Here is a 27993-nt window from a genome sequence, read left to right on the forward strand (position 1 = left end):
TAGGCTGCTGCTTAGAATGTCTTTTATGACTTGAGAGTTTTTAAATAAATTGTGGATAGTGTAGATATTTCTTAATCAGTCCTTGGATATCTCACCAAATCTTTCACTTCCAGGATTCTTTAACGTGGATGGAGAACCCAAGAGCATGTCTTGTCCTCCAACTGGCATTTCAGAAGACCTGCTGACTCACATTGGCAATGTAGCTAGTTCAGTGCCAGTCAAAGACTTCAAAATACATGCAGGTCAGCTGGAGTCTTTGTTTCTCCTAGTGGCTATGTTTCTTGCTCAGATTTTATATTTCTGCACACGAGTTGCTGTTGGGCCATTTCCCAAAGAGGAGAATGCCTGTGACTTTTATTTTAACTCTTCCACCCTATGGGCAAGGAGAATGTGACAGTTAAGGTCCTGCTGCTTGTTCTCAGCATAATGTTCTTTCAGTATCACGCCACTTCTGTTCCCTACCTCATTAAAATAGATTTTCTTCTGAGGGAGCTAAAAGTCTCTTTGTAACGTTCAGTTAATACCTCCTTTCATTCTTCAAGTCCTTGTGGAAAATGCTGCCTCTATGCAGCACATTTGTGGGACTTACTGGGAAGTAAGGCACCCATCTCAGGAAGCACTATTAATGTGGGTTTTTTTAATGCTAAAACCAGTGGTAATTTGAGGTCCACTTAAGACACTTTTCTTGTAGTTAGATAATTTTCTACTCAGGAATATAGCTTGGTCTTTTCAGACCCGGCAACGTTGCTGATATACTATGAGCCTAATTTTAGTACAGCTGAATGGACTCTGAGTGGGCAAATTCAGACATTTTTTCCTTCAACTTATCATTTAGCATTGATGATAGCACAAATCTAGTGTTTTCTCAAAGTCTTGGCTTTTGGTCTGAAGAGATTCAGTTCTGAATTTGGCATCTATTACAGTAAGCAGTTAAATGTGCCTGTCTCACTGGGGAGCCCCAACACTGTGTCAAAGTTCTGAGTTAATTCTTTTACTCCCTGGTGAGGTTGAAGTCTAGCAGCTCTACAGGGAGCAATAACATGTTCATTCCATGGCGGAACATGGAGACACTTTGTTAAGGGAACTTTTTTCTTTTGTTGGCTTGTAGGCAATGTACTTAGGATCAGGAGAAAGAGCTCTTTTCCTGTGTAAAATCTCTAGCTAATCTTTCTTCTCCAGAGTCATCCATCAAGGGATAAAGTGTGTCTGCTGTAGATGTTCTATGTGTTTGTGTTCCTTTGGGACAATTAAACAGTTACAATTAATGATGGTAGGGCATTCCCAGTTATCAACTGCAAGCTTGTTGAGCAGATACAATTAATTGATGAACTTTAAATCTCTTCTAAACATTTGTGTACTTTGTTGTGACACCATTAAATTGGAAATTATAGTCAGCCAATAAAATTTAATATTAGACATGCTAATTAAAAAGGTAGGATGGTCTCTCTTTAGTAACTTGATTAACCATTGACACTAAGTAATATTTGCCAGTATATAAGATAGATTTATGGCTCAAAGCAAACTTTGGTCTGCTAGATTCTTTTACGCAGTTTAAAAGGCCATGAGAGAGAAAATTTTGGGAGAATTAGAAGGGGAAGAGCACCTTTTGAAGTACTTTGTCCTTCCACTAGAATGAAACAGCTTAATATCTTGCAGTCTTTCAACAAACAATTGGAAGTTTATTTTGTTTTATCAAATGTTTTGTGTATTCTAAAGAGAAAAGTTCAAGTTTTTTTTTTACTTAAAATGCAACAGTTTTGATGAGAGAAAAGTTTTATGTGGAAAGAAAGCAGGGCGATTTTTGTAAAAATGGGGAAAGTAACAAAAGGAAATATGGGAAAATAACAAATAGGACAGCTTACCAAAAGCGTCAGTTCAGATATGAAAATAAGATGGTGTCAAGTGACACTGAATACACGAGGCTTATAGCCTCAAAGCTGTAAGCATCTGGGTGCAGCTTCGAAGCTTTATTCCCTTTAAAAGTCACAATGTTGTAACTTGTGTTTTGGCTTAGCAAGTTATAAAATCTTCACTGTAAAAAAACAGCTTTTGGTTACCAACTGAAAATCTGTTGGCAGCTGCTACAATTTCCTATTTATATGATATTCATAGTATTGATTAATCCGGCCTGTTTCACTTTGTAACGTCTCCAGAAGTCTAATAAGACAAATGCCAAGATAAAATGAGAGAGAAGAAAAAAATCACGAACCAAATAGCTGATATTTTCAGTCTCTTATAAAACGGTACTTGGTGTTAGAGATGTGAAAATAAAACTTTAGGAAGAAGTATTTCACCATGAGTCTTTTTAATTGTCCTCAGTAGTTTCTACATGGCCAATCTTATTTTCATCTTCTAAAACAAGGTATGAACATTATGCAACCCTTTGCCTGGGAAACAAGTTATTTTACTTTGCTAGCAGTTCAGTTCTAGAAGGACAGTTTGTAGACCCTATTAGGATCTGTGTTTAACTTAGCCAGTGGGGAAGGAGAATGGTCAATATAATGTGAATATAAAATACCTCTGAAGTAGGTCCATTGATTTCTGATCTTTATTCCAATGTAGGACTCTCTCGGATTTTGAGAGCCCGCTTGGAAATGACCAAGAACAGGGTTGTTGACTGGGCCTTAGCAGAATACATGGCTTTTGGCTCTTTTCTGAAAGAAGGGATCCATGTCCGACTAAGTGGACAGGATGTGGAGAGGGGTACTTTTAGGTGAGTACCGAGATAACTGTTAAATGCTGTCCCATGCTTAAAGAAACACCTTGGCATTTTTTAAACAATATGGTCTTCTGTGGGGAAGTTGAGGCTATTCAGTATCAATCTGAATGTTATAGATCCTGGCAGTCAAGAATAATCAAATCACCTGTGTCTCTGTAAACAGCATTTTAAAGAATTGTATTTAAGGTAGAACAAATGTTCTTAGATACTTTCTTCTCTTGCTGAAAATAAAAATTTTTTTTTTGTTTTTTGCTTTTTACCTAAAAATTCAGCTGCAATCCTTCTAATGGCTGAGAAGTAAAAGAAGGGTATTTGCTGCTGCAGATTCTGAAGTCTTTTAAGTACCATTCCAGTGGTGGCTGCTTGGAGCTTGGGTATCCTGTGAACAAACATGCTGCCAGTTGGCAAGGCTTTTTTAAGTGAAATAAGGTCCTTTGTACTGAGACTTTTAGTGACTGTGGAGCATGAATCAACACAGAATCTGATCACTTGGTAAAATATATACAGTTCTGCTGCCTTACCTGATTCTCCATGGAGTAAAATGTTAATGATGTATTTAATTGAAGCCTTTGATGCGAAGCCCATTGCTGGGGGTGAATGAACTAGCAGCTGCACTGTGCTTCATTGTTAATGCTTGCAGAAGAGAGAGATAAATCTTGGTGCCTCTCCTCTCTGGTACAGTGCTCTGTTTCTGTGCTGAACTTCATTTGGTATCCCGTCTTTTGGGCTTTCTTCTTTTTGCTCCCATTCTAATGGCAGTTTAACAAAATCCTTTGGACAAGACCTGAAAACAAAACTGAAAATAGGGAGATTTCCCCACCCCCGATTTCTCATCCTCCTTGATTTTCAGTACCATGGTCTTGTAAAGTGGTGAGCATCTCCTGGGAGAGGAACACACATGTTCATTGTTTAGCAACGTAGCCACCTATTTCAGGTGAGTGCTTAGTCATGTCTAGCACACGCCTATAGAGTTGTCTTGAGAGTACTGATTCTCTGTATTCCCAGCTCTCTCACTGGTGGAAGAGGATTTTCCAGAACTAGCATCCAGATTTTCTTGATGTTTAAGATAAAAATAATTTTATGTTCACAGCAATATAGGGAAAAAATAAAAACCATGTTCAAATAAAAAGCTATTCAGACTGGCGAAGACCAGCTAAGGATTCCTGTGCCATCTGATTTTATTATTCAGTCTTTCAGAAAAGGAGTAAAAAGTTATTCAAGTAAATTCTTGTGAAGTTCAGGACTGAAGCTGGTACTGCAGATGTTTGATTTATAGTAACCTGGTTCTGCTTTACTGCTGGGTTTTGAGTTTGCCTGATGGGTAGTGGGGTCTACAAAACATTAGCATATGGTGTGATGATGAATTTTTGTTACGAGTGTGATAGGGCAGTTGGACAATAAAGGGTGAGATTAAAAAAATGCCTCAGACCTGAGGAAGTCAGAGAATATTCAACTACTCTGTTAAACAGAAGAGAACACTGCAGAAATGTGTAAGACAGTCTATTATACTGTATTGAGGCTCATTTCAGCAGAGGAATAGGTAGAAAAGTTAACTCGTGGTACAAACACATCTAAGAGATACTGCCATTCTCAGTAAAGCTGCTCTTTTTTAGCTGTGGTTGAGTTTTTGTCATTTATAATAAAGGTGAGCAACTTCCTTAAGAACTGAAGACATTTGCAAATGCTGGTGCATCGGAAAACACGACACTGCAAACACATAGAAAGTATATGTCATTTTATCTTCTCTCTGTACTGAGGAGACCCTTCTTCCCCCAAAATCCTTGAAGTACATAATGTCTCAAATATCTGGGACTGATTGAAGAGACAGTATCAGCTAGAATTTGGGAATAACTGAAGATACTGCATTGCCATAATGAAAACATCACGATGGGAGTGCTTTCGCTATTTTGGAACTTCTGAAATGCTGTCTAGAAAATAGTACTTTCTGACAGTATTCAATGTGATGGCTTGCTTTCTTCCTGTTTCAGTACTCAACATTATCAATAGACAGAAGCTAGATAAAGCTGCAGATGGAAGGACTGGGCCCCTTCTCATCTTGGAGACAGACTCTGGAGAAGGGAAGGAAAGGGGGAGAGAGAGACTTGATTTGTACTAGTTTGATGTCAGTAAACCTGACAATTGCACAACAGCAATATCTGACTTATACGTCTGTATATTTCTGGCTGTCCTTCTATGCTCGTTGTAATCACCTTTTGCTGGGGAAACACAAAACTTTGTGCTCAAGAAGCTTATCACCTAGCTAGGCCTTCTATCTTTAGCTGAATGACAAAAATAAAATGACAGTGGCAAAAATGTTTTCTGCCTAACAGCTATCTGGTGTGTGTATTTTCTCCTTTCTGTCTACTTCCCTCCCTGTGCTGTTCTTCAAGGATTCTATCTTTTCCTGGCCTTATATTGTTGACTTCTAAATAAATTTCAGAGCTCTTTTGCTAGCATTCATTATGGCAAAGGGAAGTACAAAAAGATTCAGTCTTCAGTTCAGTGTTGGCAGCCATACAACACATGGTAATTGTTACCAGTATAATAACTGTCTTTATGTTAGCAGTTGTAAAGCTAGACATATTGGTGTGATTCACTCAGTTAGTCTGCTCAGAGAGTTAATGGATTACAGTAATTACTTCAGTCATCTCTGTTTTGGTAGTGTTCCTGGGTGCCCCATTCTAATGCTGATTAATGGTGTTCTAGAGAACTGTAAATGGTGCATGTGAGTGGAAACAGCAGAAAAGAGGATACAATTGCTTCAAGTCTTGGTGCTGAGATTAGATTAGATTAGATTAAATTTTTGCATAAAAGGCAACAGTTGATTTAAGGAAAAGATTAATAGAATTTGCCAGGGAGGCAGTGTGAAATGTTTTTAGTAACAATTTTGTTCTTCTGTCTGTTTTTTTACTTTAATCAGTCTATTTTACAGCAACAACTCCCCACCCCTTCCCCGGTCCCCCCAAGTTCTACTAGTAATAAGGTATTTTCAGTTCCCATGAGTGCTTGAGAACAAGCCTGGATAGTCAGTGAAAGTCCTTATAGTGCAGCAATTGTATTTAGACATGATTATATTGCTAGGTTTCAACCAAACCAGGGTGTTAGGTAAAGCAAAGATAACTGTGTTGCATGCTTTCTAGAACATAGCTTTGATGGTTTATCTTTGAAAATAGGTCTGTTAAAGCCCAAAGTTATTCTTAGCTAATAAATTTCTTTCAACAACTATTTACAGCCATCGTCATCATGTGCTTCATGATCAAGAAGTTGACAAGAGAACGTGTGTTCCCATGAATCATCTCTGGGAGCAGCAGGCCCCCTATACTGTGTGCAACAGCTCCCTTTCTGAATATGGTGTCTTAGGTATGTCTCGGGGTAACTATCTGACAGATCTGCTTGTGTTTAAATAGGTCTCAAACAAGATGTAGGAAATGATGACTGCTAATTAAGAGGAATTTTTTTTCAGATTTTGCTTTAATGTGGTTAAGCCTTCTGGCTACAAAATTTTACTTTGATACTTGAGTTTGCCAAGCCTCAAAACAAACAAAAAATATCTCCTTCTGCTTATAGCATTTAATAATAAACTCTGCCTTTGTTGTATTTTGACATTATCACATTCATAACAGTTTTGTATCAGGTCAGAGCCAGGAATTGCAGAACAGGGGCCTAAAATCCAATCAAAATGCCTAAACTGATTTCCCCCCACCCCCTGAAAAAAGTGGTTCTACCAAGAGATGCAGTAAATTTACCCTGTTCATTGTAAGATTTGTCCCTTATTGTCTTCTTACCTTGAAGTTTTAAAAAATCATAGGAGTATACACTTTAAACCAAACTCTTGGTTTTTTTCCTACAGTGTGCTATGATGGGTCTTGGTTTTAATGTATATTTTAGTTTTAACATTTTAGAATAAATTAAAAATTAGAGGGGAAAACTTCAACTGGGTGTGTGTTTGTGGGTTTTGTTTCTTTTTTTTTTTTAATTATTTTCTTGTAATTTTTGAATGTGTTACCTGTGGTATCAGGCATATGAATTTGCAGGTTTCAGTGTGCTTGCAGTGCAAAACTTTCTGCGCTCTTCAAATAGTGCATCGATTTGTTTAGGCTGCTTAGAACCTGCTTGTACTTCAAAACTATGAACTGGGAGACTTAAGTAGCTTTTGGTGGAAAAGTCACAGGACATGCTAGCATTGGTCTCATTAGTATTCAACAGGAGATTACGTAGTAATGACAGAAGATGAATTTCAGAGAATAATGTAGCTATACAAGAAGCAGAACTTGGCAAGAAAGAGAATGTGGAAAAAAAGCTGTAAAACAAATATGTATGAAACAGATATCAAAGCTCTCCCTCTCAGGTTCTGGCATCTCTTAAAGAAGCATCTCCACATTTTACAATTTTGGGTTTCAGTTGAAAGTATCCATCTGCTGTGGTTGATCTTGGCAGTGCTGGAACATGCACCTAATTCTTTCTCAAAAGGGGAGGAACTGCCAACAAAATCAGGGACACTTTGTAATACAGATATAAAAATCCATCCTAGCCTTATCTGAACTACTATTCTGGATGTGCTATTTCAAGAAAACAAAATCTTGTTAGTGATAGCGTTAATCATAGTGAATTGTATTTTTGGTACTGGACAGACATTTTACCTTCGGCTGCAGAGAATGGATAACCTCACTCTGACATGATGAGGGTGGCAAGAGGAATGTGGAGCACAAAACAAATACATCTAATAATTTATAAAAAATGTTATTGATTCTATGGATAAATAATGAAATATTGTTTCATATCCATTTTGGAGCTAGTGTGAAGGAAAAAGATGAAACATTGTAGTAAATAAAGATGGTAATTGATAGCTGCTTGCTTCAAAGTTCCAGAAATATTTGATCACGTAGTCATTTTAACATATGCTATGTATTACCTATTGCTAATAATATTAAAATTAAAGTGGTATAAAACTGTATAGTTGGAGTATGGGCTTAAGAGCTGAGATTTTTTAGGTATTTTTGTTAGTGCTATGGCAGAATTGGTGTGAACAGAAGTTTGTATCTCTATAAGTTAATATAGTAACATGTAAAAGTAAACTAAATAGGAGAGTGCAAGAGAGGATGTGTATAAACATAAGGCAAATAATTGGCATAGATAAAAACCAAGACTTCAATTTCAGAGAATGATTTTTTGTTTGTTTGTTTCCAATTTCCTATTGTTTCTCACAGTTTGGTCTGGGGTTTCTTAACTTGAGCCTGTTTACAGTGTTCCTGCAAATGTTATGGGTAAGTGGGTCATAGGTTTCTGGTTTGGGTTTTTTTTTACATTCAAGTAAGCTATCCAAAAGTGAAAGTGACAAATGTCTAGACATGGTTGAAATCTGATTTTGTTCCAAAATTTACACCTCAGTAGGTCTAGGAAGCTTAGTGTTGATATGGTCCGAAGGGCAATTCTTATTGTTACAATTCTGTTCTTTAAACAATTAACTAAGCGGGCTCTCTTTCTTTCTCTTTCTTGATCTCATCCTGCTCACTATTGCTCTTCCACCTTCCCCAGCAACAGAAATCATAGAATCATAGAATGGTTTGGGTTGAAAAGATCACCTTAAAGATCACCTAGTTCCACCCCCCCCCCCCGCCATGGGCAGGGACACCTTCCACTAGACCAGGTTGCCCAAAGCCCCAACCAACCTGGCCTTGAACACTTCCAGGGATGGGGCATCCACAACCTCTCTGGGCAACCTGTGAAAGTTGATTTAATAACTTCCACTGAATACAAGCAATAGTGCAAAGTACAGGTTTGTTCATACACTGAAAACAAGACTACCATTTCTGTGCAATTCTGCTTCAGCAGATGTGATGACAGCTTCTTCAAAACTAATAGTACTGATATTTTTAATTGTTTAGAACTTTAAATCCCTTATGTCTGAGATGTTTTTTTTTAGCAGTAAAGGAGATTAAATTGATAGAAATAGTTGATAAGTGATGATTATTTTTTTTAATAAAAAATGCCATGTTTCTATGTTGAAGTGATTTTATAATTAAGTTTCCTCTCCCTTGCTAGCTTTTACATATCAACCTTTTCCAACATGTTTACTCTTGTGTATTGTATCCATAGAGAGACAGTGTTGGGATAAGCAGCAGCATGTGAACATGTCTCTTCTAGTTAAGCATCTCAGTCAAAGAGGAGCAATTAGAATTTTTACCCGTTTGGCTGGTAACACCACCAGGTCTCCTTTTTAGTACATGGAAGAATAAGTGAACGCTTGCAGTACACGGAGTTGATTCTTCAGAAGTAGCAAAAACCGCCAACACTTTATTTTCTCTAACTGCTATTTCTACTATATAAGCCTCTTACAAGGAACAGTTTGGGATTAGTGCCCCAAAGTATTTGGTGAGGGGTGGGAGGGTTGTGAGAGGATATAAAGGAAAAAAAGAAAAGGTGTTAAGAACTTAATTTATGACTCTGTTAACATGCAGCACCTTGGAAACATTTTGGGAATTCCCTTAGTTTCTGTGAATCAGAGCTAAGTAAAAATGGCTTGAACATCCCAGCATGATAAAACTACAGGTTATTTCCTTGGCAGGTACATAAGCCAAGATCTGACATCTGTTCGGAGCTGTGAGCTTTGCACCAAGTTATTGTTGAGCTGGTTAGGAACACCTGGGGTGTAACTGCTCCATTAAAATGATACTCTGACAAGACTGATTTCACTTAGAAATAAAACAAAGGCAGTCTTGTTAACTGGTAGGTCAAACAATTGCTTATGTTTTGTATACAGGAGGCTGTGGAGTGTGTGTTACTGGGGCATTAAGTCAGAGTATTTAACAACCTCCGATAATTTTGTTTGACATCCTATGTCTACTATTTTTAGCTATATCCAGATTATTACAATCTAGTTGTGCATCCACTCATCTAGCTATAAATTTTCCCTTTTACTGAAACTGAATGTTTGGGAGTATAAGTGATGGCTGTGTGAAGTCATTTAAGCAAAAAAGTTTGAGTTTATTTGCTGATTGAGATAGAGGAGAAAAGCAAAAGTAACTTACAGGCACTCCGTGCTACCTCTTCAGCGTTTTTTAAATACTTGAAAGGATCTCCTGTCTTTCTTTACTACCCTCAGAATGACTTGGGTAGTGTTGATTCACCATCCAGGAGGTATGATTCCCTCTGTCAGGTTCAGTACTGGCTTTGAGAGGTCTTGGGCTGTAACATCCTGTACTGGGAACTTCCAAGGAACATCCAGGCAAGATAGACTTGGAACTAGCGCATAGTTCAGCAAATTCCTGAACGATGAGACCTGGAGTACAGCTTTTTCAAGGGGAAAGGTCATGTCTAAAGCAAAAGACAAAGGGAAGGGGACAGGTACTGATTTAAACTTTTTTTTGCAGTACACTCCTAGGATGAAATATGTAGTATTACTATTCATTCAGAATAACATATTTTTAAGATTAGGAGTAGCAAATACAATTACCTGTCAGAAATTGTGTTAGGAAATAGGACAGACTGTAGTAACGAAGGACCAGGTTCTCAATGGCATCTGCATGGAGCTCTAAGAAGGCATCAGTCTTTCTGTTTAATAGTCAGCCACCAGGTGGGTATTAACTTCACTTTCTCCTGGGCTGTGTTTGGGTTTGTGAAAGGGTGCGTGTCCCTCCGTTAGTCCCTGTGCTTAGATTTTCTGTTAAACATAGCACAAATCTGTCTTTGTAACTTTCTTCATTCTGACATTAAATCCCTGCTCTGATAAGCCCTCTATAACCATGAGTTAACATTCATGCCTTAAGTCACTTTGAAATCATACTGAATTAAGCTATAGCCTTACTTACATTAATTGAAAAGCTACAGTTCTTACGACGGTCATGAAAACTGCTGTGGGGAAAAACACAGCATAATATGCTGCGTAAGCTGCCACTTTGCTTGACAACGCCTCTTTCTCTGCCAGAGTGATGAAAGAACAGTAAGGGAGCACAGCAGGAACTGGACTAATAGAAACAAGAATTTCTGCTATGCCTGTCATCTAGGGACCTTAATGAACTTCAGCAATTAAAACATTAGTTTTGCAACCTTAGTCAAGTGCTGTGTATTTTTCTTTCTTCTCTCCTCTCAGTTTGGAACTTTACCAAACTGCTGTGCTGGGTCCTGGTCCCCTGTGCCCTGGCGTGCTCTGAGCCCTGAGTGGCTGGCTGCCTGGTGTTTGGGAGCTGGCTGGTGGCTCTACGCCACCCTTTGGGTGTGCAGATTCTTTACCTGTCATTCTTTGAAAGCTACCTCTTGCAGCCTGGTTGTCTTGGCACGGGATTTCCTCACAGCTTAAACCTGTTCTCTGTGTTTCTAGCTGTGCAAGAGTTAATCCTTTAAACTCACAAAATTTGCACAGTTCTGAGGAGATGTTCCGTTCTTGTCTCTGCAGACACAAACAATGAAAGTTTGCAAGGTCTCTGCTGCGTTTTTTTTAACCCTTTACTCTGGTCTGAGGTTGAGCCCTAATGAGGGGCCTGGGTAGGAACCTGTTCCCCTGCAGTTCATGCCCTGTCTCTAGAACTGTGGAGTCTTTCTAGCTCGGGTCACCTTCCCTGACCTTGACTCATCTGGTGCCCCAAAAAATCCCTTTCAGGAGAAGCACCTCACCCTCTCCTGGGTTGTTCACCTTGCATCTGTCTGGACGTCTTTCCGCCAATAATTTTTTTTTTTTTTAATTTAGCAGTTCAGATCTTGCTCTTTAAATGATTTTCTCCACATGCAGGTAGGAGTAGTAATTCTTGACAGACTCCCTAGCAATTGCTATAAACACTGGTGGAATAGCTTTAATGTTAGGAACTCGTCATTTGCCTGGTGGAAAATTAGTTCTACCAAAGATGGGTATACCACAGACACATGTTCCATGAAATAGTAGTCTTGGCAGAAATAATTTCAAAATGTTAATAAAAATGTATAGATTACATTTGGATATATTTTCCCAGATATTTTTGTGGCTGTCAGAAAGCTTGCAAAAGGTATCTGTTAGGATCACACCCTTCAATGCAGCTTCACCTGGGACATTGTCACCTTGTGGAGATTATTAGCACAAAGTAGGCAACAAGATAGGAAATAAGAAATGACACTGTTTTTTTCCATGTGAATTTTAGGGGTGATTTTGGTATATGAAACAATGTTGTGTGCTCTGAACACATTTTAAGTATGCATCGAGGTCCATACTCTTTGAAAAGCACTGTGTGATTATTGATAACTCCAAGCAGTCAAGACCTCAGTTTGTTCTTCTCTAAAAGCTAGATTGCTCCATCCTTACAGAGAGCAGCATATGCGCAAATAAGTCTTGAACATATTGCATATTTTCTCAACCATGTCACCCAATCAGTGGAAATGGTCTCTTAATGCTTGTGTAAAATTAGAATGGGATTCAAGCCTATCTAGGGAAATCTATTTTTCAGATACCTTTGGGAACACACATTGAAGGAGTTGTGTAAATTTTTCCACTGTTTGCATTGTGCTGAAAACAATAGAATCACACAAATAAGGAGGACAGATTTAAAAAATGTTCTGAAAGAAAGGCCATTCAGGCAGTCAGACCAAAGGAATGGTCAGCAAAAGCCATCCTCTTTGGTAATGCACTGTCATGGTGACTCACAAACAAAAGGCCGTCTGTCTGACTTATCAGTCTCCTTCTGGCCTCTAACTTACTAGTTGCCTTTTGGTGTGAACATGAGCATCTGCTGGAGTCATGGATGGACTGTTCAGAGTTCAGCAGTCCAGAAGCCAAGTGACTCAAAGATTTCTTGTTATGGAGATGGTAAACAAAAAGCTGGGTTGGAATTACCAAGGAGTAGAATATGAAGACACACTATAAAAACAATATGTAAAACTGTTTTCTTTGTGAATAAAGAATTTCACTTGAAGCTTTTGTTGCTTTTTCTCTCATGCAGTTAATTTGTCCTGCAGTTGTCCCTCTATTAACCTTCCAGGAAAGTTTGTATACTGACATTGACTGAAGAGTCTGTTCCTGGAGCAGAAGAAAGAAATCCTGTAGTCCCAATTTAGCTGTAGTCATCGTGTTAAGCTAAAGCAATTTCAGTTTCGTGCATAGATGACCTATGTCAAACCTTCATGTCAAGTGTTGGGAGGATGTTCTTGTAGTTCATGTTACGGAGGGAGTTATTTGATACATGACTAATCTCAACTAGTTTTGTTCAGGGTTTTCCTTGTGGAACTGGACAAGTTAGTTTAAACTTCCTGTAACCGCACGTTCATTAGTTCTGAGTTTTGCAAGGTGGAAATGCTTGTCCTTCACTCTCTTTTTTTCTTTTCTTTTTTTTTTTCTTTTTTTTCTTTCTTTTTTTGGTTTGCACTTTTGACAGTAAAACTTTCAGGGAAGGAACTAGTTGTGTATGTTTGTGGCATCCAGCACGCGAAGACCTCAATCTTAGCTTAGACATCTGAGTATCTCTCTGGTAGTGAACATAAAGTAAAAGTTGAACAAAACTGAAAAAGGACAAAGAACGTTTGAATAGGTTTGACTTGATCCTGAAATCTTCCTCCATAGCTAAGTCAATTACCTTGCACTGATAACATTAAAGTAACTCATATGCTGTACGTACCACATGTTCTCTTCTATCTCATAATGTATTAAATTTTTTTAATGCCTGGAATGCCAGGCCATCTTAAAGGTATTTTAGGTATTTTTCTATTATTGCTTATATAGTTTTTTGGTATTATAGTTCCCTTTGAAGTAGTTCTCTTACCCACTGAATTCCACAAAGGGAGGCTCTCCTAGAGGGACTGCAGCCTCCAGTCACCAGGGTATAACTCACAAATGTAAGTATATGAGAGATGTCAGCTATCACTTGCTGGTGACCCCGTAGCCTTCTGTGGGTGGAGAATGGCAAGATGCTAAGTTTGTCTCTTCCAGGAAGCCTGAGTTTTTTGATGTTCCTGAAACTTTTCTAATTAGAAGAGTTGTATAGTGAGTTTGGTCAGAGTCAGTAACTATAGTTCCAATGACTTTGGGTTTTATCATGGCTTTTCAACAGTTTACTGTAGTTTACTAAATACTGGTGGTCACAAAGTAGCATTGGATTTTACTGATATACAATATTTAGGAGACATATTAGGTACCTGACTTACGATTGTATTTGGGCTCATAGCTACCTTTGGGTCTCGGGAATACTATCCACAGCATGAGGTTTTACAGATTGATATTTTTGTCCTGTACTCCTGAGAATGTCTGCAAGTTAAAAAAGGAGGAGAAACCCAAATTAATGCATAGTATCTAGATAGGTGTACTGTCCTCTCAGATATGAAGGGATTTCTCTCTGCATACCAAATGCCAGTCTTGCGCGCATTTCTGTCTTAATTAAATGTACACTACTCTTGTGAGTGTTTGGAGGTGGGGGGAAGCTGGGGCCCAGTGGGATAAATTAAGCAGGACAGATATTTTGTTACCAGAAACTGTTCATTTTACCTAAGCTGGTTTTGTTATCAAGCCTATATTGTAGAATGGCATTTGAGCAGCTACCGTGTCACAGTAAGGAAACCAGGCAAAAATGGGAATTACAGTAACTTGTACATAGCAAAAACATGAAGCTGAGTTCCATGTAGATCAATGGTAGTGGGATGGGACTCTCTGCAACTTAGGTTACATGTGCGGATCTTAAAATAAAGAAACTGGCAAGACGTAAGAAATCCATATCAATCTGTTAGTTCACTCTGAGTTTTTTTACAGTCTTGCAATTACTCAGGAAAGAGTTACAGCTCATTATCATAGCTTTTTAAATAAAATTTTACAACAGCAAAGCTAGTTGCTCTGCTTGGGGTAACCTTCAATGAGAGTCTTCCTGTGTTGCAGTTTTGTATTTGGAAGCAGATCTTTATATTCTGTGCAGAACTTAAAAACTTCAACATAAAACATATTTACCCATCAAATATTTATTCTCTATGTGTATTGAATCAGTTTTCCCTCAGTCAGAACCTCTACGTCCAGAGCAGTGCTACATAGTACTGTTTTTTACTGAGAGCTTTAACTTTTTTGGTTTTAATCATTCCAAACTGTAGGTGTAGAATACGAATACAGGTATTCGCTCAGCCCTCCAGGCTCAGCTATATCGAAGTATCAAAGGAAAATATGATCAGATATCAAATATATATTTTTATATTATTAGATACATTTAGGTGTTCACTATGGAACGTGGTATAGAAAAATACCTTAAATTTAAGTGTGGTCATTAAACTGAGACAGGTACGTTGCACATAGCTAGGTTTTCACGTTCTGACTCGACACAAAATTCTGCTTTTTTTTTTTAATGCTAGACAGCAGAGGCTACCTAGCATATGCAAACACCCTTGTAGTTTTCTATCTTTTGCCTCTGCAGAGCTACTAGGAATCGATTACCTAGCTTACACTGCAGTAGCAGTTTTAAGTTTCTTTTCTCTCTTTGCTGGTCATCTCCCCAGGTCCTGTTGCAGGGCTGGGGCTTTATCATACTGCAGCAGGTCTCTCAGAGCAATAATTTATTTCTGCCTTTAAGAGATATTCGTGGAGCCTGTCGAGAGCCTTCAGTTATGTTTGGGCCTTGACAAGTTTTAAGAGCAGACAAGGAGCTGCCTGGCTTGCTCTGTGCAAAACACCTGAGCTGCTGTCAGCCAGGCTGCTGCAGTACGTCTGTCCTGCTGTATTAACCCAACATGGCTGAGGAGGTGGGAATGTGTGGCCCTTCTGCTCTACTCTGATGAATTTACCGTTCAAACAGCACAAGTTTAGGGAAATTTCTGCACTTACCTGCTACTGTAAACCACCTGAAATCTTTGACACAGAGTGGAGAGGGAGAAGGTTACCTCTCTCTGTTTTCATTAGCTGAAGTAGTGATGTCCTCCCCATGAAGAGCACTTCTGCTCTCCTCTCTGCCACTGAGGCAGAGACCTAAAGGGTCCTTAACCCTGCCAAAGAAAGGATTGTTTACACAAGTCCCAGATGTGTCTCACATGCACCTATTATATTCAAGCTTTTTTGAAGATCTGAAGACGATGATCCTGCCTATAGGCTGAAGATTGATGTCACCAATAATTTTGTTCAGGGCCTGCATATGAGAGGGGAAAAAAAAAGACACTGTTGTGCAAGGCTGTGCAAGTCATAAAATTAACAAGTAGCTTCTTGAACTAGTAATGGGCTGTAAGTGGATTTTTACAGGAAAAAATGGTATCTACCTCAGTGAGCTCTTGGGAAAACGTCACACAAAAGTCTGAGCTAAGCAAGGGGTTTTACTTGTGTTCATTTAGAAACTCCTATGATATTTAAATGTTTGAGGAAAAGTTTGAAGGATTGGGGTCAGGATTGGAAAAATGTTATTTGCTAATCTTTCTGGTGAAAATGGTACTACTGAAAACTGCATGATTTATAACAGGGCCACAAAAATCCAGTTCATGCTCTTGTTTTGGGTTTTTGTTTTGGTTGGGTTTTTTGTTAGTTTTGGGGGGGGGTGTTTATGAGAAACAAACAGAATTCTCAGCAAGTCAGTTTCTTTTCTAATTCTCCTACTTGTTTTGTTCTCAGGTTTTGAACTTGGCTTTGCTATGGCAAGTCCCAATGCCCTGGTGTGCTGGGAGGCCCAGTTTGGCGACTTCCACAACACGGCGCAGTGTATAATAGACCAGTTCATCAGCTCTGGCCAGGCCAAGTGGGTTCGTCACAATGGGATCGTCCTGCTCTTGCCACATGGAATGGAAGGAATGGTGAGAGCTGCTGGCTGGCATGTGTGGCAGGGAAATGCTGCCTACTGTGCCATCCTCTGTGGCTGTAAAAGCCAAAGGTGTCTTGGGGATCCAATAGTGATACAAAGCTGGGGGGAGGAAGGCACTGTTTAGCATGTTGGACTGCTTCAGTGCTACAGAAAAGAATGTGGATAGATTGATTGGTGAGAACCAAAAAAACCTGAGAAATATTTCTGAGCTCTTAGCTTTGTGTCCTTCTTAGTGGCACATCCCACTTTTTCCCCATTCTTTTCTTTTTTCTTTCCCTTTTTTTGGTATCTTTCTATCTTTCCCTAAGACACTGCCTTCTTTCCCTAGAAAGCTGGATTCTTAGTGTACAGTAAGAAAGAAATCATTAGTGTCTAGCAGTACTTGCTTGGTTTTGTTTTGCATGAAGTATGTCTGTGTAAACTCTGCACTAACTTCTCTTGCAATGAAATGATATGAAACAGCTTTAAAACTTCTTCAAAAATCACTGACATTGAGTAAGTTTGATATAATAAGAAATTTCCCTCTTTCTGAAAAGGAAAATGTTTCTCCTAGCTGTTGACTGTTTTCTTTGGTGGCTAGTAGGAAGAACTAGACAGTGTCTTAAAGGGAAAGGGCATGGGCACGCTCTGTATATAATGTATGAAGTTCATAGCAGCAGTAGAATTGTTCTTCAAATCTTTTAAATTATTTTAAAAGTTACATGAACATCATATCAGGCTATGTTGATTTTCTCCTTTTCAAGTGCATCAACATTCGTGAATTGATGCATGTATGTTTCTAGTTTTCTATTAAGAAAAGCATAGTATGTGCCACAGTGGCAATCTCCATCTGTATAAATGCTCTAGACCCTTTCACTACAAACTGCGTCATTTCCATTCTCACAAACAGTTCAGTTTATTTCCATCAATTATAATCCTGTCCTGATACACTGGGGTGCATTCATATCTTATTAATAGCTTTCCATACCCATTTGTGCGTAAAGAATAAAGGGTCTGACACTGTTCACGAGAGTTTTGATAAATTAATTTTTTTTAAATGAATCCTGAGAGACAGCCTGAATGTGCCCTCAGCAGGAGGTGTGATCCTCTGCGGGGAAGCGCTCCGCTGAAGGGATCTCATTCTCTGCTACTTAAAATACAGTTAATCTTTCTTTTCTCTTAGCCACTTGGCAGCTAAGATTTGCCCAGATCTTCTGAAACACGCTGATTTTGCTACTAGTGTCAGGTGTTTTCATAATATTGAAGAATCCCACCAGGCTGTTGAAATCTGTTATCTTCCCAGAGGAGCTTTCCATTACAGAAGCGTTATTCTCTCTATAACTACAGTGTTGGGGACAGAATGATTTGGGGAAGGATTCGTAATGGGATATGGATCCCTTCACCTTTAGGTCATGCATTCACAGGCAAGTTGGCTGTGATTGAAAGACTCTGCTGCCTAATGGCTCCTTGGGGACTCATCTGAAAGTAGCTAATGGATTCAGTATAGGTCTCACTGCGTAGGTGGTCACAGTAAACCCTAAGCCATCCCACGCAGCAGTTGCTGGCAACGTGACTGGCGGTGTCAGCAGAGAAATCAAAGATGGATGTGAACATTGAGGCTCTGGATTGAGGTTGTTGCTGGGGCAGCGTATGTGTGTATGAGGGAAGCCTCACGTGTCTCTCCTTTAATTGTTTGCTAGTAACATCTCTGTTTCCAGCGTACTGAATTCAGTGTGCTTGCGAAGCACTATGTTTGTGCATGTATAGGTTGTACTTAGTGTAGGATTTGATTTACAGCAAATAGATGTATACAGCAGAGGTATTGCAATATTGGACTGTTACTATGCACCATAGTTTTGCGTGACTTTGCTTCTTGTTCTCAAGCCTTTACCCATCTATGACCAGATTATTTGGTGCCTCAAAGGTGGAGACAGACTTCGAAAGAGTAGTTATGCAAGGCACAGTTCTTCGCTGTTTGTGTTACTCCTTTGTTGCTGGTGGAGTGTTTTTTTCCTTTGAATTCCCTTAGTCCATAGATGTGACTCCTGCACTTGAAATCAGGGAGGATGATGTGTTGAATCAAGGTGGACTACTAGCTGTCAAAAAAATGAGTGATTTTGGAGATCATATGTTAAGGTTTCAACAGAGGAAGTTATGATGAGAGACGGCCATATAAAGAAAAAAGCTCCTTATGAACATTGTTAGCTTAGGAGTCATGGAGAGATTTGAGAGCTGTAATAGTTTATAACTTCAGGTTAAAGTACTTTGCAGTTGTCTCCAAAATGAAAGTCCTTCTTAACAGTAACTGTCACTTGAACAAGCAAAGGCTGCCAGCATTAGCAATAAATAAAAAAGCACGCTGCATTCTCGTACTCCTCACAGCTTTCTCTCATCCTTTATAAACAAGGACATGAGAGGGAAGATAACAGATTCTGTTACACTCCTTATTCCTGATATAGTCCATGGCCAGCATGCATGTTTTGCTAGTGTAAAATGGATCTAACAATTTTTGTGCACTAGAAGAAATTACCTTGGGTACTGCTAGTGAGGCAGTGGATGTGAGTGTTCAGTACTTTGACAGAATGTAAAATACCTCCTGAGGAGGCAGAAATTAATCGTAGGTTAGTTTGGCAGATAATGCGTACATGTATTTTGATCCATTTTAGCTGAAGCATTCATCTAGGCTATTTTGTCTGGTACTGAACAGTGAACAATGGTAGGAGAGAGATCCTGAGTCTGCTTTTGTTGCTAATATAGCAAAGATAGTCGGCAGTTAACTTTCTGTGTTTGCTTCTGTTCAGCATGCAACTGTGATTTGGCCCAAAGAAGTGTGAGTCACTGCAGTACACTGACGCATGCAGTGTTTCACTTCCTGACATTCCTTCTGCTCCTTTTTGCCCTGCATAAGCAAGGTTGTTCTTGTGCCCCCATGGACCTACTGCCCTTTCACTGGTCTTCATTGTGCAGCTATACAGAAGCTAGAAATTACTTACAGCTGGTAAAATCATTGGAAATCCATGTGAAACCTAATCTTCTCCTGTGAAAACAGTTTATGGAAGACAAAGAATTCCAGTCCTGCAGCGTGTCCTCTCTTCCTACTGCTGCTGCCATTGATGCCTTTGGCTGGGGGGGGCAGGTGTGCAGCCTGGTACAGACCTGCCAGGGTGACAGGAGGTACTTACGCAGTGCGCGACCTAGACGGATGTCTAACTGCTGATTTGGCTTTTTAATGTTGTTTTAAATGATACCTTTACCAGGGTCCAGAGCATTCATCAGCCAGGCCTGAGAGGTTTCTGCAGATGAGCAATGATGATTCTGATGCTTATCCAGTAAGTAGATTTGTCAAAGGCCATGTCCTTTTTTTGCTTTTCACATCTCGGAGATTTTTTTCTTTGTAAGAAGCATCCTTTTAGCTAGGTATAGTGGGGTAAGATTTAGCTTCAGGCCTTGGTGTAACATTAACGTGATCCCAGTAAAAGTAATGGAAGTATGCAGTATGTGCTGCTTCATTGCAAAGCTGAGGTCACATACAATTAATCTCTGGCAGCATGATCTTTTTATGGCTGTTCCTCAGGGCCAGTGATTCTGCTTGTTTATATTGCTGTGCATGCTGCAAATAGGTGTCTCTAGCTAATTTCTGAAGGAGGCCAAGTGAGACTACACCTGGCTTTTTGCAGTGGAGCTAAATAGTACTGCTGGAAACACGAAAATAAGCAACTTCTAAATTTGATTCAGCTAAGACCTTCATACGTTGGTCATTCATTTCTACAGATAAAGTACATGGCTCTACAGGATACTGGGCATCCACTTCCCCACTACAGATTTCCTAAGAAACACTGCTATACATTAATTGAAAAGCCCACCAATTAAAAAAAAAGCAGAATAAAATGGATGTTTCTGTTTGGGCCCTGAGTTTGTTACCCTTGGGGCAATGATAGTTCCAAAGCCATGTTCTTCCTCATCTAAAAGTGATTTTTGTCAGTGTACTGGCAGAATAAAGACCTGTTTGATTGACTATATTTAAGCACTGTCAATTGCACGCAATAAGCTAGTTAGAAATTTTATCATAGAAGGTAGGAGCTCAAACCATGGACCAGGAAATCATGTTAGGTGCTGTACCAATCTGTAATGAGATTATTGTACCTATACCTATATATATGCTTACCTAATATATATGCATGTAGATATGGATACCCCCCCCCCATATTTGTAAAATACATAAATATAAACCATATGAATTTTATGTATTAAAATATAGTATAAGAGGACAGGATACCTACCAAAAAATGGGGGGGAGAGAGAGTTAACCATACACTCAAAAAATGAATTATAGTTTTATGATTCTTTCAAAGGGGTTCTATTTTGTCTTCCACCTACTGAAGTCCTAGTCCTCCTCACCCTTCCATCCTGGACTTCCCAGCTTGCCGAAATTAATGGAAGCTTTTTGCATTTATTTGCATACATTTTTGGGAAGAAGTAGAAACAGAAGAGAATGATTTGTAGGGATGCTTCCCTAGCTAGTAATATAATCTCAGCAGAGATCTGCTAATTAAGTTATTTGAGGAAGGGAGTTGCTAAGAGTCAGAAATAGAAGGATGGCTTTCAAGCCTTTTTTTCTGATCTTTTAGATGTTTTTCTAATGCCTTTAATGTCTCTCTCAGGAGTTCAGTGAGCAGTTTGAAGTCTCTCAGCTGTATGAATGCAACTGGATTGTGGTGAATTGTTCAACTCCAGCCAATTACTTTCACGTCCTCAGAAGACAGATCTTGCTGCCATTCAGAAAACCGGTAAAGTTACTGTAATGGACTTGATTATTCTAGGTATATTAACCCTCACATAAAGAGGGGTCTGTCTTTGTGTATGACATACTGCTGAAAAGAACAAGAATCATTGGTGAAAAACCTTAATTGAACACAGGTTGAAATCGCTGATTTGATGGAATGAAACTCAGTTCTGACTTAGTAAAACTTAATTTTCAGCTTTACTTCCTTCTAGCTGTGCAGACCTTCAGATGAGCTTGTCAAGACGCAATGTACCTAACAGGTTACATAACTATAATCTGCATGTCTAATTGCTGGAACTTCAAAAACCTAAGATAAAACTGTTGAATGTATTACTGGTTCATAGCCTGTGATTTCATTTTGTTCTCAAAAAAGAAGCATAAGCAATGGTTTTTGAGAACCTTTAAAGGGAGTGGAGTACCCAAATCTTTTGAATAATTTTGAAACTTCCTAGGCTTTCAAAACAGGAAAAAATAATTTACTGTGTTTGCTATTCACATTAATTTGATCTATAGCATATTCAGTTTGTGGTTTTTGTATGAATAGTGTTACAAATGTTGCATGTAATAATGTAGATAAAGCAGTTCCTGAGCGTTGGAAATATTTCTGTCTTACAGCTGATTATTTTGACACCCAAGTCACTGCTGAGGCATCCAGAAGCTAAATCCAGTTTTGATGAAATGGTGTCTGGTAGGTCACCTTAAAGTATTGTGGACAAATAATGAGCTATACCAAGTCGCATGTCAGACTGTGAAGAAGAGAATCTGCTCTGGAGAGTTTGCCTTTTCCTTTGGCACAATTTCTGTGGGGCTGTTGTAGTGAGATCTAGCATGGACTTTTGCTGAAAAGTCTGCTTTCAAGTACAGATTCTTAATTTTAACAGGCTTCTCTTGTAATCAACCGTTAATCTTAAAGGCAGTGGAAAGTGCATTCCCCTCTCTGCAGGGATATTCCTCTCAATAGGCTGTTAGGTCCCTCTGCTCTTTTTTTCTTCATATAAAAATTGACTTGTTCTTTGTACTGCCCCTCCGCCCCCAGATGTGAGGGATAGGTTGTAATCACACTGTGCCCATTTGGAAGAATGAGGGTCCTATTTCTTCTTACAATGCTCAGTTCTGGGGCTGCCATGTCACGCCAGTGATCTGAAGTGAGATCAGTGAGTTCAGAGCTGTAGGCTACCACTCCAGCTGTTGTTGGCATGCCGTCAGCACCAAGAGATATGTAGCAACTGCAGAGGTAATACCAAAAACTGGAGGGATTTGTCTTGCCATGCACTGGTTAGAACGTGTTAGAGTGGCATGAGGAAATGTAGTGAAATGGAGTGAGTGATTAAAGTGATCATTCAGAGTGAGAGAGGTGTGGAGAGAATAGGTGTGGTGGTCTGACTCCAGTTCTAGTGGGTGTATTGACTGCTTTCAGCAAAGAGTAACTGCTTGGTTTTTTAAAAGCAAGTTACAGTATATAAACATGCATAAATATTGCATTATCTCCTTTTTGTAGGTGAGTAAAGTTTGCTTCTCAAGCAAAGGCAGTTGCTGTTTTTGATTATTGTTTAAAAGCTTTGTTGAATTAGTCAGATTAGAAATTCTGTAGAGATTGAGATTTGTCACTTTGTCTTGGGAGTCCCCTCTACTTCAGGCTAATACTCAACAGTGGCCAAACTCCTAATTAACATGGAATTCTGACATACTTTCATGTTCCTGCTGAAGAGGACAGCAAGTAGTAAAGCATTGCTGACTCTCAGCTAACTCTTTTTGCTCTATTTTTAATGGAAAGCTGAGAAGGAGAGGAAGACTGACTCTAGCTGACCCAGTGAAGCACAGATTCAGTCGTTTTTAATGAAGAATTCTGCTGTTCAGTGAGACAGGATAATTCTGACATAAATCAGTCCCTCTTTCATATGGTCGTGCTGCTGCTTTTCTCCCCCCAAGATAAATGGTTCAAACAGGAGCTTATTCTCCTGGTAAGTGGGTGTGCTAATTCAGACTGGGAGGTCATGCCACTGTCGGCTACCTTGCAGTTGGTTAATGTGGGAATAGTTCTAATCAAGCATATAAGAGAGCAAAGGAAAGGATCTTTTAGACCATAAAGTTCCTCTTCCGGTTTCATGTATCCCAAGCAAATTGTTCTCCTGGGAGATGATATCACAGGGGAAAAGATATCTAGCAGTGAGGATATGCATCTGATATTGTATCTTACCACTTAAACATATGGCTCAGTACTATGCTAATTCTTCCTTTGGCTAACACCATTTTAGCTCTCAAACAGAGGTTTAAATCACATAAATTTATGGCAGTAATGTGTGTGCTTGTGTAAATATTTCTGCAGTTGCCAGATTTAGTTACATTATGAATATGTGTTATGCTTTTTATATGAAAATGTTCTAAAATTTTCTAAACCTATATTAATGTTACGTGGTTGAGATCATCTTGGAAAGAAGAAACAATATTTCAGGTAATTCTCTGAAAAAAAAAAAAATGGAAGTAAAGGTGAGCTATCCAATCAATTTAAAATTGAAGGTGTAATGTGCAACACAAAGCTAAAAAAGAATCCACTGTTAATATGTTTCTAAGTGTGGAAGAGTGGATTATTGACAGTCTTTTAACTTCTTGAAACTAAACTGCTTAGCACTTTAGCAGAATTACTGGTCTGAAAAGTAGGAGTAGATAGGCAGCAGAGCGCCATGACCATTGCAACCTGCTGCTTGCTCAGTAAAGGACTGTTTCCTGGGCTGCTTTATTACAATGGCAGTTCACTGAGATCACTTTTCTAATTTGTGCTCTAACTAGGTACCACTTTCCAACGCGTGATTCCTGAGAATGGGCTGGCAGCTCATGCACCACATGAGGTCAAGCGAGTGATTTTCTGCACAGGAAAAGTATACTATGATCTTGTGAAAGAGAGAAAGAATCAAGACCTGGAGAAACAAGTAGCTATAACCAGGCTTGAACAGGTGAGCTCCCTGATCCTCAGAAGACAGGGTCCTTGAGGAGACTTTCAGCAAGGGGTTCCTATGCTTTTAAATAGATATCACGTGCCAGAAAGGATGGTGATAGCATTTTTATAGCACTTTGCATCTTACAAGACATTATCTAATCCTTCATGGCCTTGTGGAGAAGGAACACATCAAGAGTGTACTAGACTGTTCTGGTTTCAGCTGGGATAGAGTTAATTGTCTTCCTAGTAGCTGGCACAGTGCTATGTTTTTGAGTTAGGTATGAGAAGAATGTTGATAACACACTGATGTTTTCAGTTGTTGCTAAGTAATGTTTAGGCTAAAGTCAAGGATTTTTCAGCTTCTCATGCCCAGCCAGCAAGAAGGCTGGAGGGGCACAAGAAGTTGGGAGGGGACACAGCCAGGACAGCTGACCCAAACTGGCCAACAGGGTATTCCATACCATGTGACGTCATGCCCAGTATATAAACTGGGGGAGTGGGGGTGGGGAGATCGCTGCTCGGGGACCAACTGGCATCGATTGGCGGGTGGTGAGCAATTGCACTGCGCATCATTTGTATATTCCAATCCTTTTATTATTACTGTTGTCATTTTATTAGTGTTATCATTATCATTATTAGTTTCTTCTTTTCTGTTCTATTAAACCGTTCTTATCTCAACCTACAATTTTTACTTCTTTTCCCAATTTTCTCCCCCATCCCACTGGGTGGGGGGGGAAGTGAGAGAGCAGCTGCGTGGTGCTAAGTTGCTGGCTGGGGTTAAACCAGGACATGGACAATGAGACCCAGAAAGCTTGGTAACTTTTCCAGAACAATGTAACAAAGTGAAGGTTACAATATTATGGCACCTTAAATTTGTATATCCAATCTGCTTGGTTTAAAGTTGTGAATAGTACACTTTGCAGCTATATTGTCATTCACTGATTAAGGACTTGTCGCAGCTACTTCACTAGAAAAACTGTAGGAATGCAGGAGATCTGGACTATGACCTACTTCTGTTCATACTGGTACAACTATAAAATATGTGTCTATTCACTTCTGACAGCATGAAATGAATTGAAGAAATACGAGTCACTTTAAAGAACATATAGCAATTATGTTGGGTACTAAATGGTTAATTACAATGGGTGGTTGTAATACCTGATAGATAAAAGGCTTTCCTACCGCGGGCTAACACCATGTAAGGGAAAGGTTTGCCAGTTATTACCCTCTCTTTCCAGATCTCACCATTCCCCTTTGACTTGCTGAAAGAAGAACTTGAGAAGTATCCAGGTGCTGATCTAGTTTGGTGTCAGGAGGAACACAAAAACAGTGGATATTATGATTATGTCAAACCTCGTTTCCGCACTATTGTGAACCACACTCGACCTATATGGTATGAGACTTTAAAGAATTGCTCTGTCTCCTGGGCTGATTTGTTTGGTTTTAAATTTGCTTTTAAATTTGGGGGGGTTTTTGTTTGGTTGTGGGGGTTTTTTTTGCTTTAAATTTGTTTTTTATTTGAGGATGTTATTCCTGGGGAAGTCAGGTTCTTCACAAATCAGAACCTCTGAGTTTGGGTTCTTGGGTGAAGGAGGGAACAGTCTAGATGACTATTTCAAATGCATCATGCATATCCTGCTCCTCCTTGTAGTTCTAAAAGAAAATCAGTAGCAGCTAGCTCTGTATTTATTGTCACTTAGCACAGCACTTAGCTGTCCTGGATTTTTCTCTCTTGTTGTCTAAGATTCTGTCTTTTTTTAAGAATTTCGCTCCAAATATTAGGTTTCTGGAGGAAACAATTGTTGTAAGAGCTCAGTCCAGGTACCTTTGCATTTATTTTAGATAATTGACTCTCGGATCTGCCCATGCAGCTGTTGGAGGAATGAGAGTCTTGATCGCCAAAAGCAAGTTACTTAATTATGAGACAGTGTAGCTGGCTGCTCTGGGGGGGATGGGGGAGAAGACACAGCTTAATATTGATGGGAGGGGGAAAAGAGGGGGAAGCTGACCAGAAGGTATAACTGATGGTGCAACTTAGATTGATTTTTATTTAAGAAAGATCGATGATTAAATGTCCAAATCTGCCAGGCTGACTTGAATGCATTTAGCAGCATGTTCTCATGCTTGTTAGTGTCAAAATAGTCTCTCTTCTCACCTCATTTGTCTGCCCAATTCTTTTTGTCACAAAGGTATGTTGGCCGAGAGCCTGCTGCAGCAGCTGCCACAGGCAACAAGAACACGCATCTGGTATCACTCAGAAGGTTCTTGGATACAGCTTTCAACCTGGAAGCCTTTGAGGGAAAGACATTCTGACTGCAGGGCACCGACCCATCTCTGACTAGTAGTCTCTCAAATCACTCCATCCGAAAGAGGAGATAAAAGTGGGAAAAATACTGGAAATTACATACTTTTGCTTTACCAGATAAAACGATCCAGCAGCTGACTTCATTAATCTGCACCTTGCTCCCCAGTTTGTAAGGGAAAAAAAAAAAATTCCAACTTACCTTCCACCATTTTTTGTCACTTGTCTATTTAGATTGGGACCTCTCTGGCACAAGGAGAGTCTCCTGTCCAAGGATGCAGTGCTAGCTCAGTGAGGCTCCAATCTCAGTCTGCAGGCACTAATTACTGTAAGTAAGTAGAGCAGGCATGGACAGCATGATAGTTATGCACATCCCTGAAAAAGAAGAGTACGTTTGGGAGCCACTACGTAAACAAGGTGCATTGTTACAAGGAAAATGGTTGACAGTTATTTCTAGATATATTGGAGAGGAGTAATGAAACCAAAAAGCAAAGAGTTGATAGATGACTTTGGTAGAGAAGTGTACTGACTGTGGTTGTTGGAAGGAGATGGTAAGGTAGCCTGGTGATGTGAGGAGGAGCCTGGAAATAGGGAGTCAGATTACAAAGTTGCTAAACTATGGGTGACAACAAAAGTGGTGTGGATTACTTAGGTATAAACTGGAGGAGGGTGATGAAGGCAGAAATAAAAGGGACCATGAAAAGGTTTGTTGGGGGTAGCTGGGGAGGGAAGATGTCTACACAAGACCACAGCTGATGGAGCAGTGGGTGATCAGCAGGAGAATTCAGCGTCAAATGACTTCACAAGTAAGAGGTGACAGCACCAATTGCTCCCACTCCCTGGGCTGCCTGCTTTGATGCTCTGTGGTATTAGGGAACTGTGGGGTCCTGTGAACATCCTCGTTTTGGCCGAACACTCTTTCCCTCACCAAACTACTAGGATCTGCTTTTTTTTTGACCTGGTAGCACCTGTAAAAAGATGGTGTTTGGATGAGAAATCTGTGTTTGTGCAACAAGGAGCGGGTTTTCTGCTTTGTCCCGTGCTAATCCCTGCCTCATGTCTCCTTGCTGATACTAATTCAACTCTGAAGTAGCAATTCCTGATTTAGTCACCCTTTCTTATGTTAAGAGGAAGGTGAGCAAGCAACAGTTGCTGATTGACCAAAGGCACATGCTGTGGTTTTGTACAAGTAGTAATTGATTTTTGTCAATTTTTCTTTTTTCTCCCCTTGTGTTTACTTGTCAATTAGGATATCAATTGCCATGTACTTTCAGTATGGACATAAAAGTGAACCGCCTCAAGAGCTGGCTCTGTGTAAGGCGGCTGATGTACAGCAGGTGCTGGAGGGGAGAGAACAGCAGGGGTTGTTTCTCTTCCTGGGAAGTAGTGCTTGGCTTCCTGGGAAGCACTGCACAGCAGGGTGGTCTCAGAGTGCCTCTGCTTGTGCTTCCTCCACAGTGCTAGAAGGCAGGTGGGCACCACTTTCCTCTCCCCTCTTAATACAAGAACTAGTGTTGGCAGAAGTCCTGTTCCCTCTGCCCCCAGGAGAGCTTGGGTCTGGGTGAA

The 27993-nt window shown here is 39.6% G+C and overlaps 1 protein-coding gene across 2 annotated transcripts in view; it reads left to right on the forward strand.

Moving 5' to 3' along the window:
- Positions 1-27714, forward strand: part of OGDHL (oxoglutarate dehydrogenase L) — a 57006-nt gene extending 29292 nt beyond the window's left edge. For both annotated transcript variants that reach the window (XM_052799730.1, XM_052799731.1), the window contains exons 14-23: positions 114-242; positions 2563-2713; positions 5952-6079; positions 16242-16420; positions 19665-19736; positions 21069-21194; positions 21806-21878; positions 23978-24141; positions 25364-25518; positions 26315-27714. In XM_052799730.1, coding sequence (XP_052655690.1) covers positions 114-242; positions 2563-2713; positions 5952-6079; positions 16242-16420; positions 19665-19736; positions 21069-21194; positions 21806-21878; positions 23978-24141; positions 25364-25518; positions 26315-26438 — 1301 coding nt within the window. In that variant the 3' untranslated portion in view covers positions 26439-27714. The remainder of the gene's footprint in view (positions 1-113; positions 243-2562; positions 2714-5951; positions 6080-16241; positions 16421-19664; positions 19737-21068; positions 21195-21805; positions 21879-23977; positions 24142-25363; positions 25519-26314) is intronic.
- The last annotated feature ends 279 nt before the right edge of the window (positions 27715-27993 follow it).

Source organism: Harpia harpyja, chromosome 10 (assembly GCF_026419915.1).
Source record: "Harpia harpyja isolate bHarHar1 chromosome 10, bHarHar1 primary haplotype, whole genome shotgun sequence".
NCBI lineage: Eukaryota > Metazoa > Chordata > Aves > Accipitriformes > Accipitridae > Harpia > Harpia harpyja.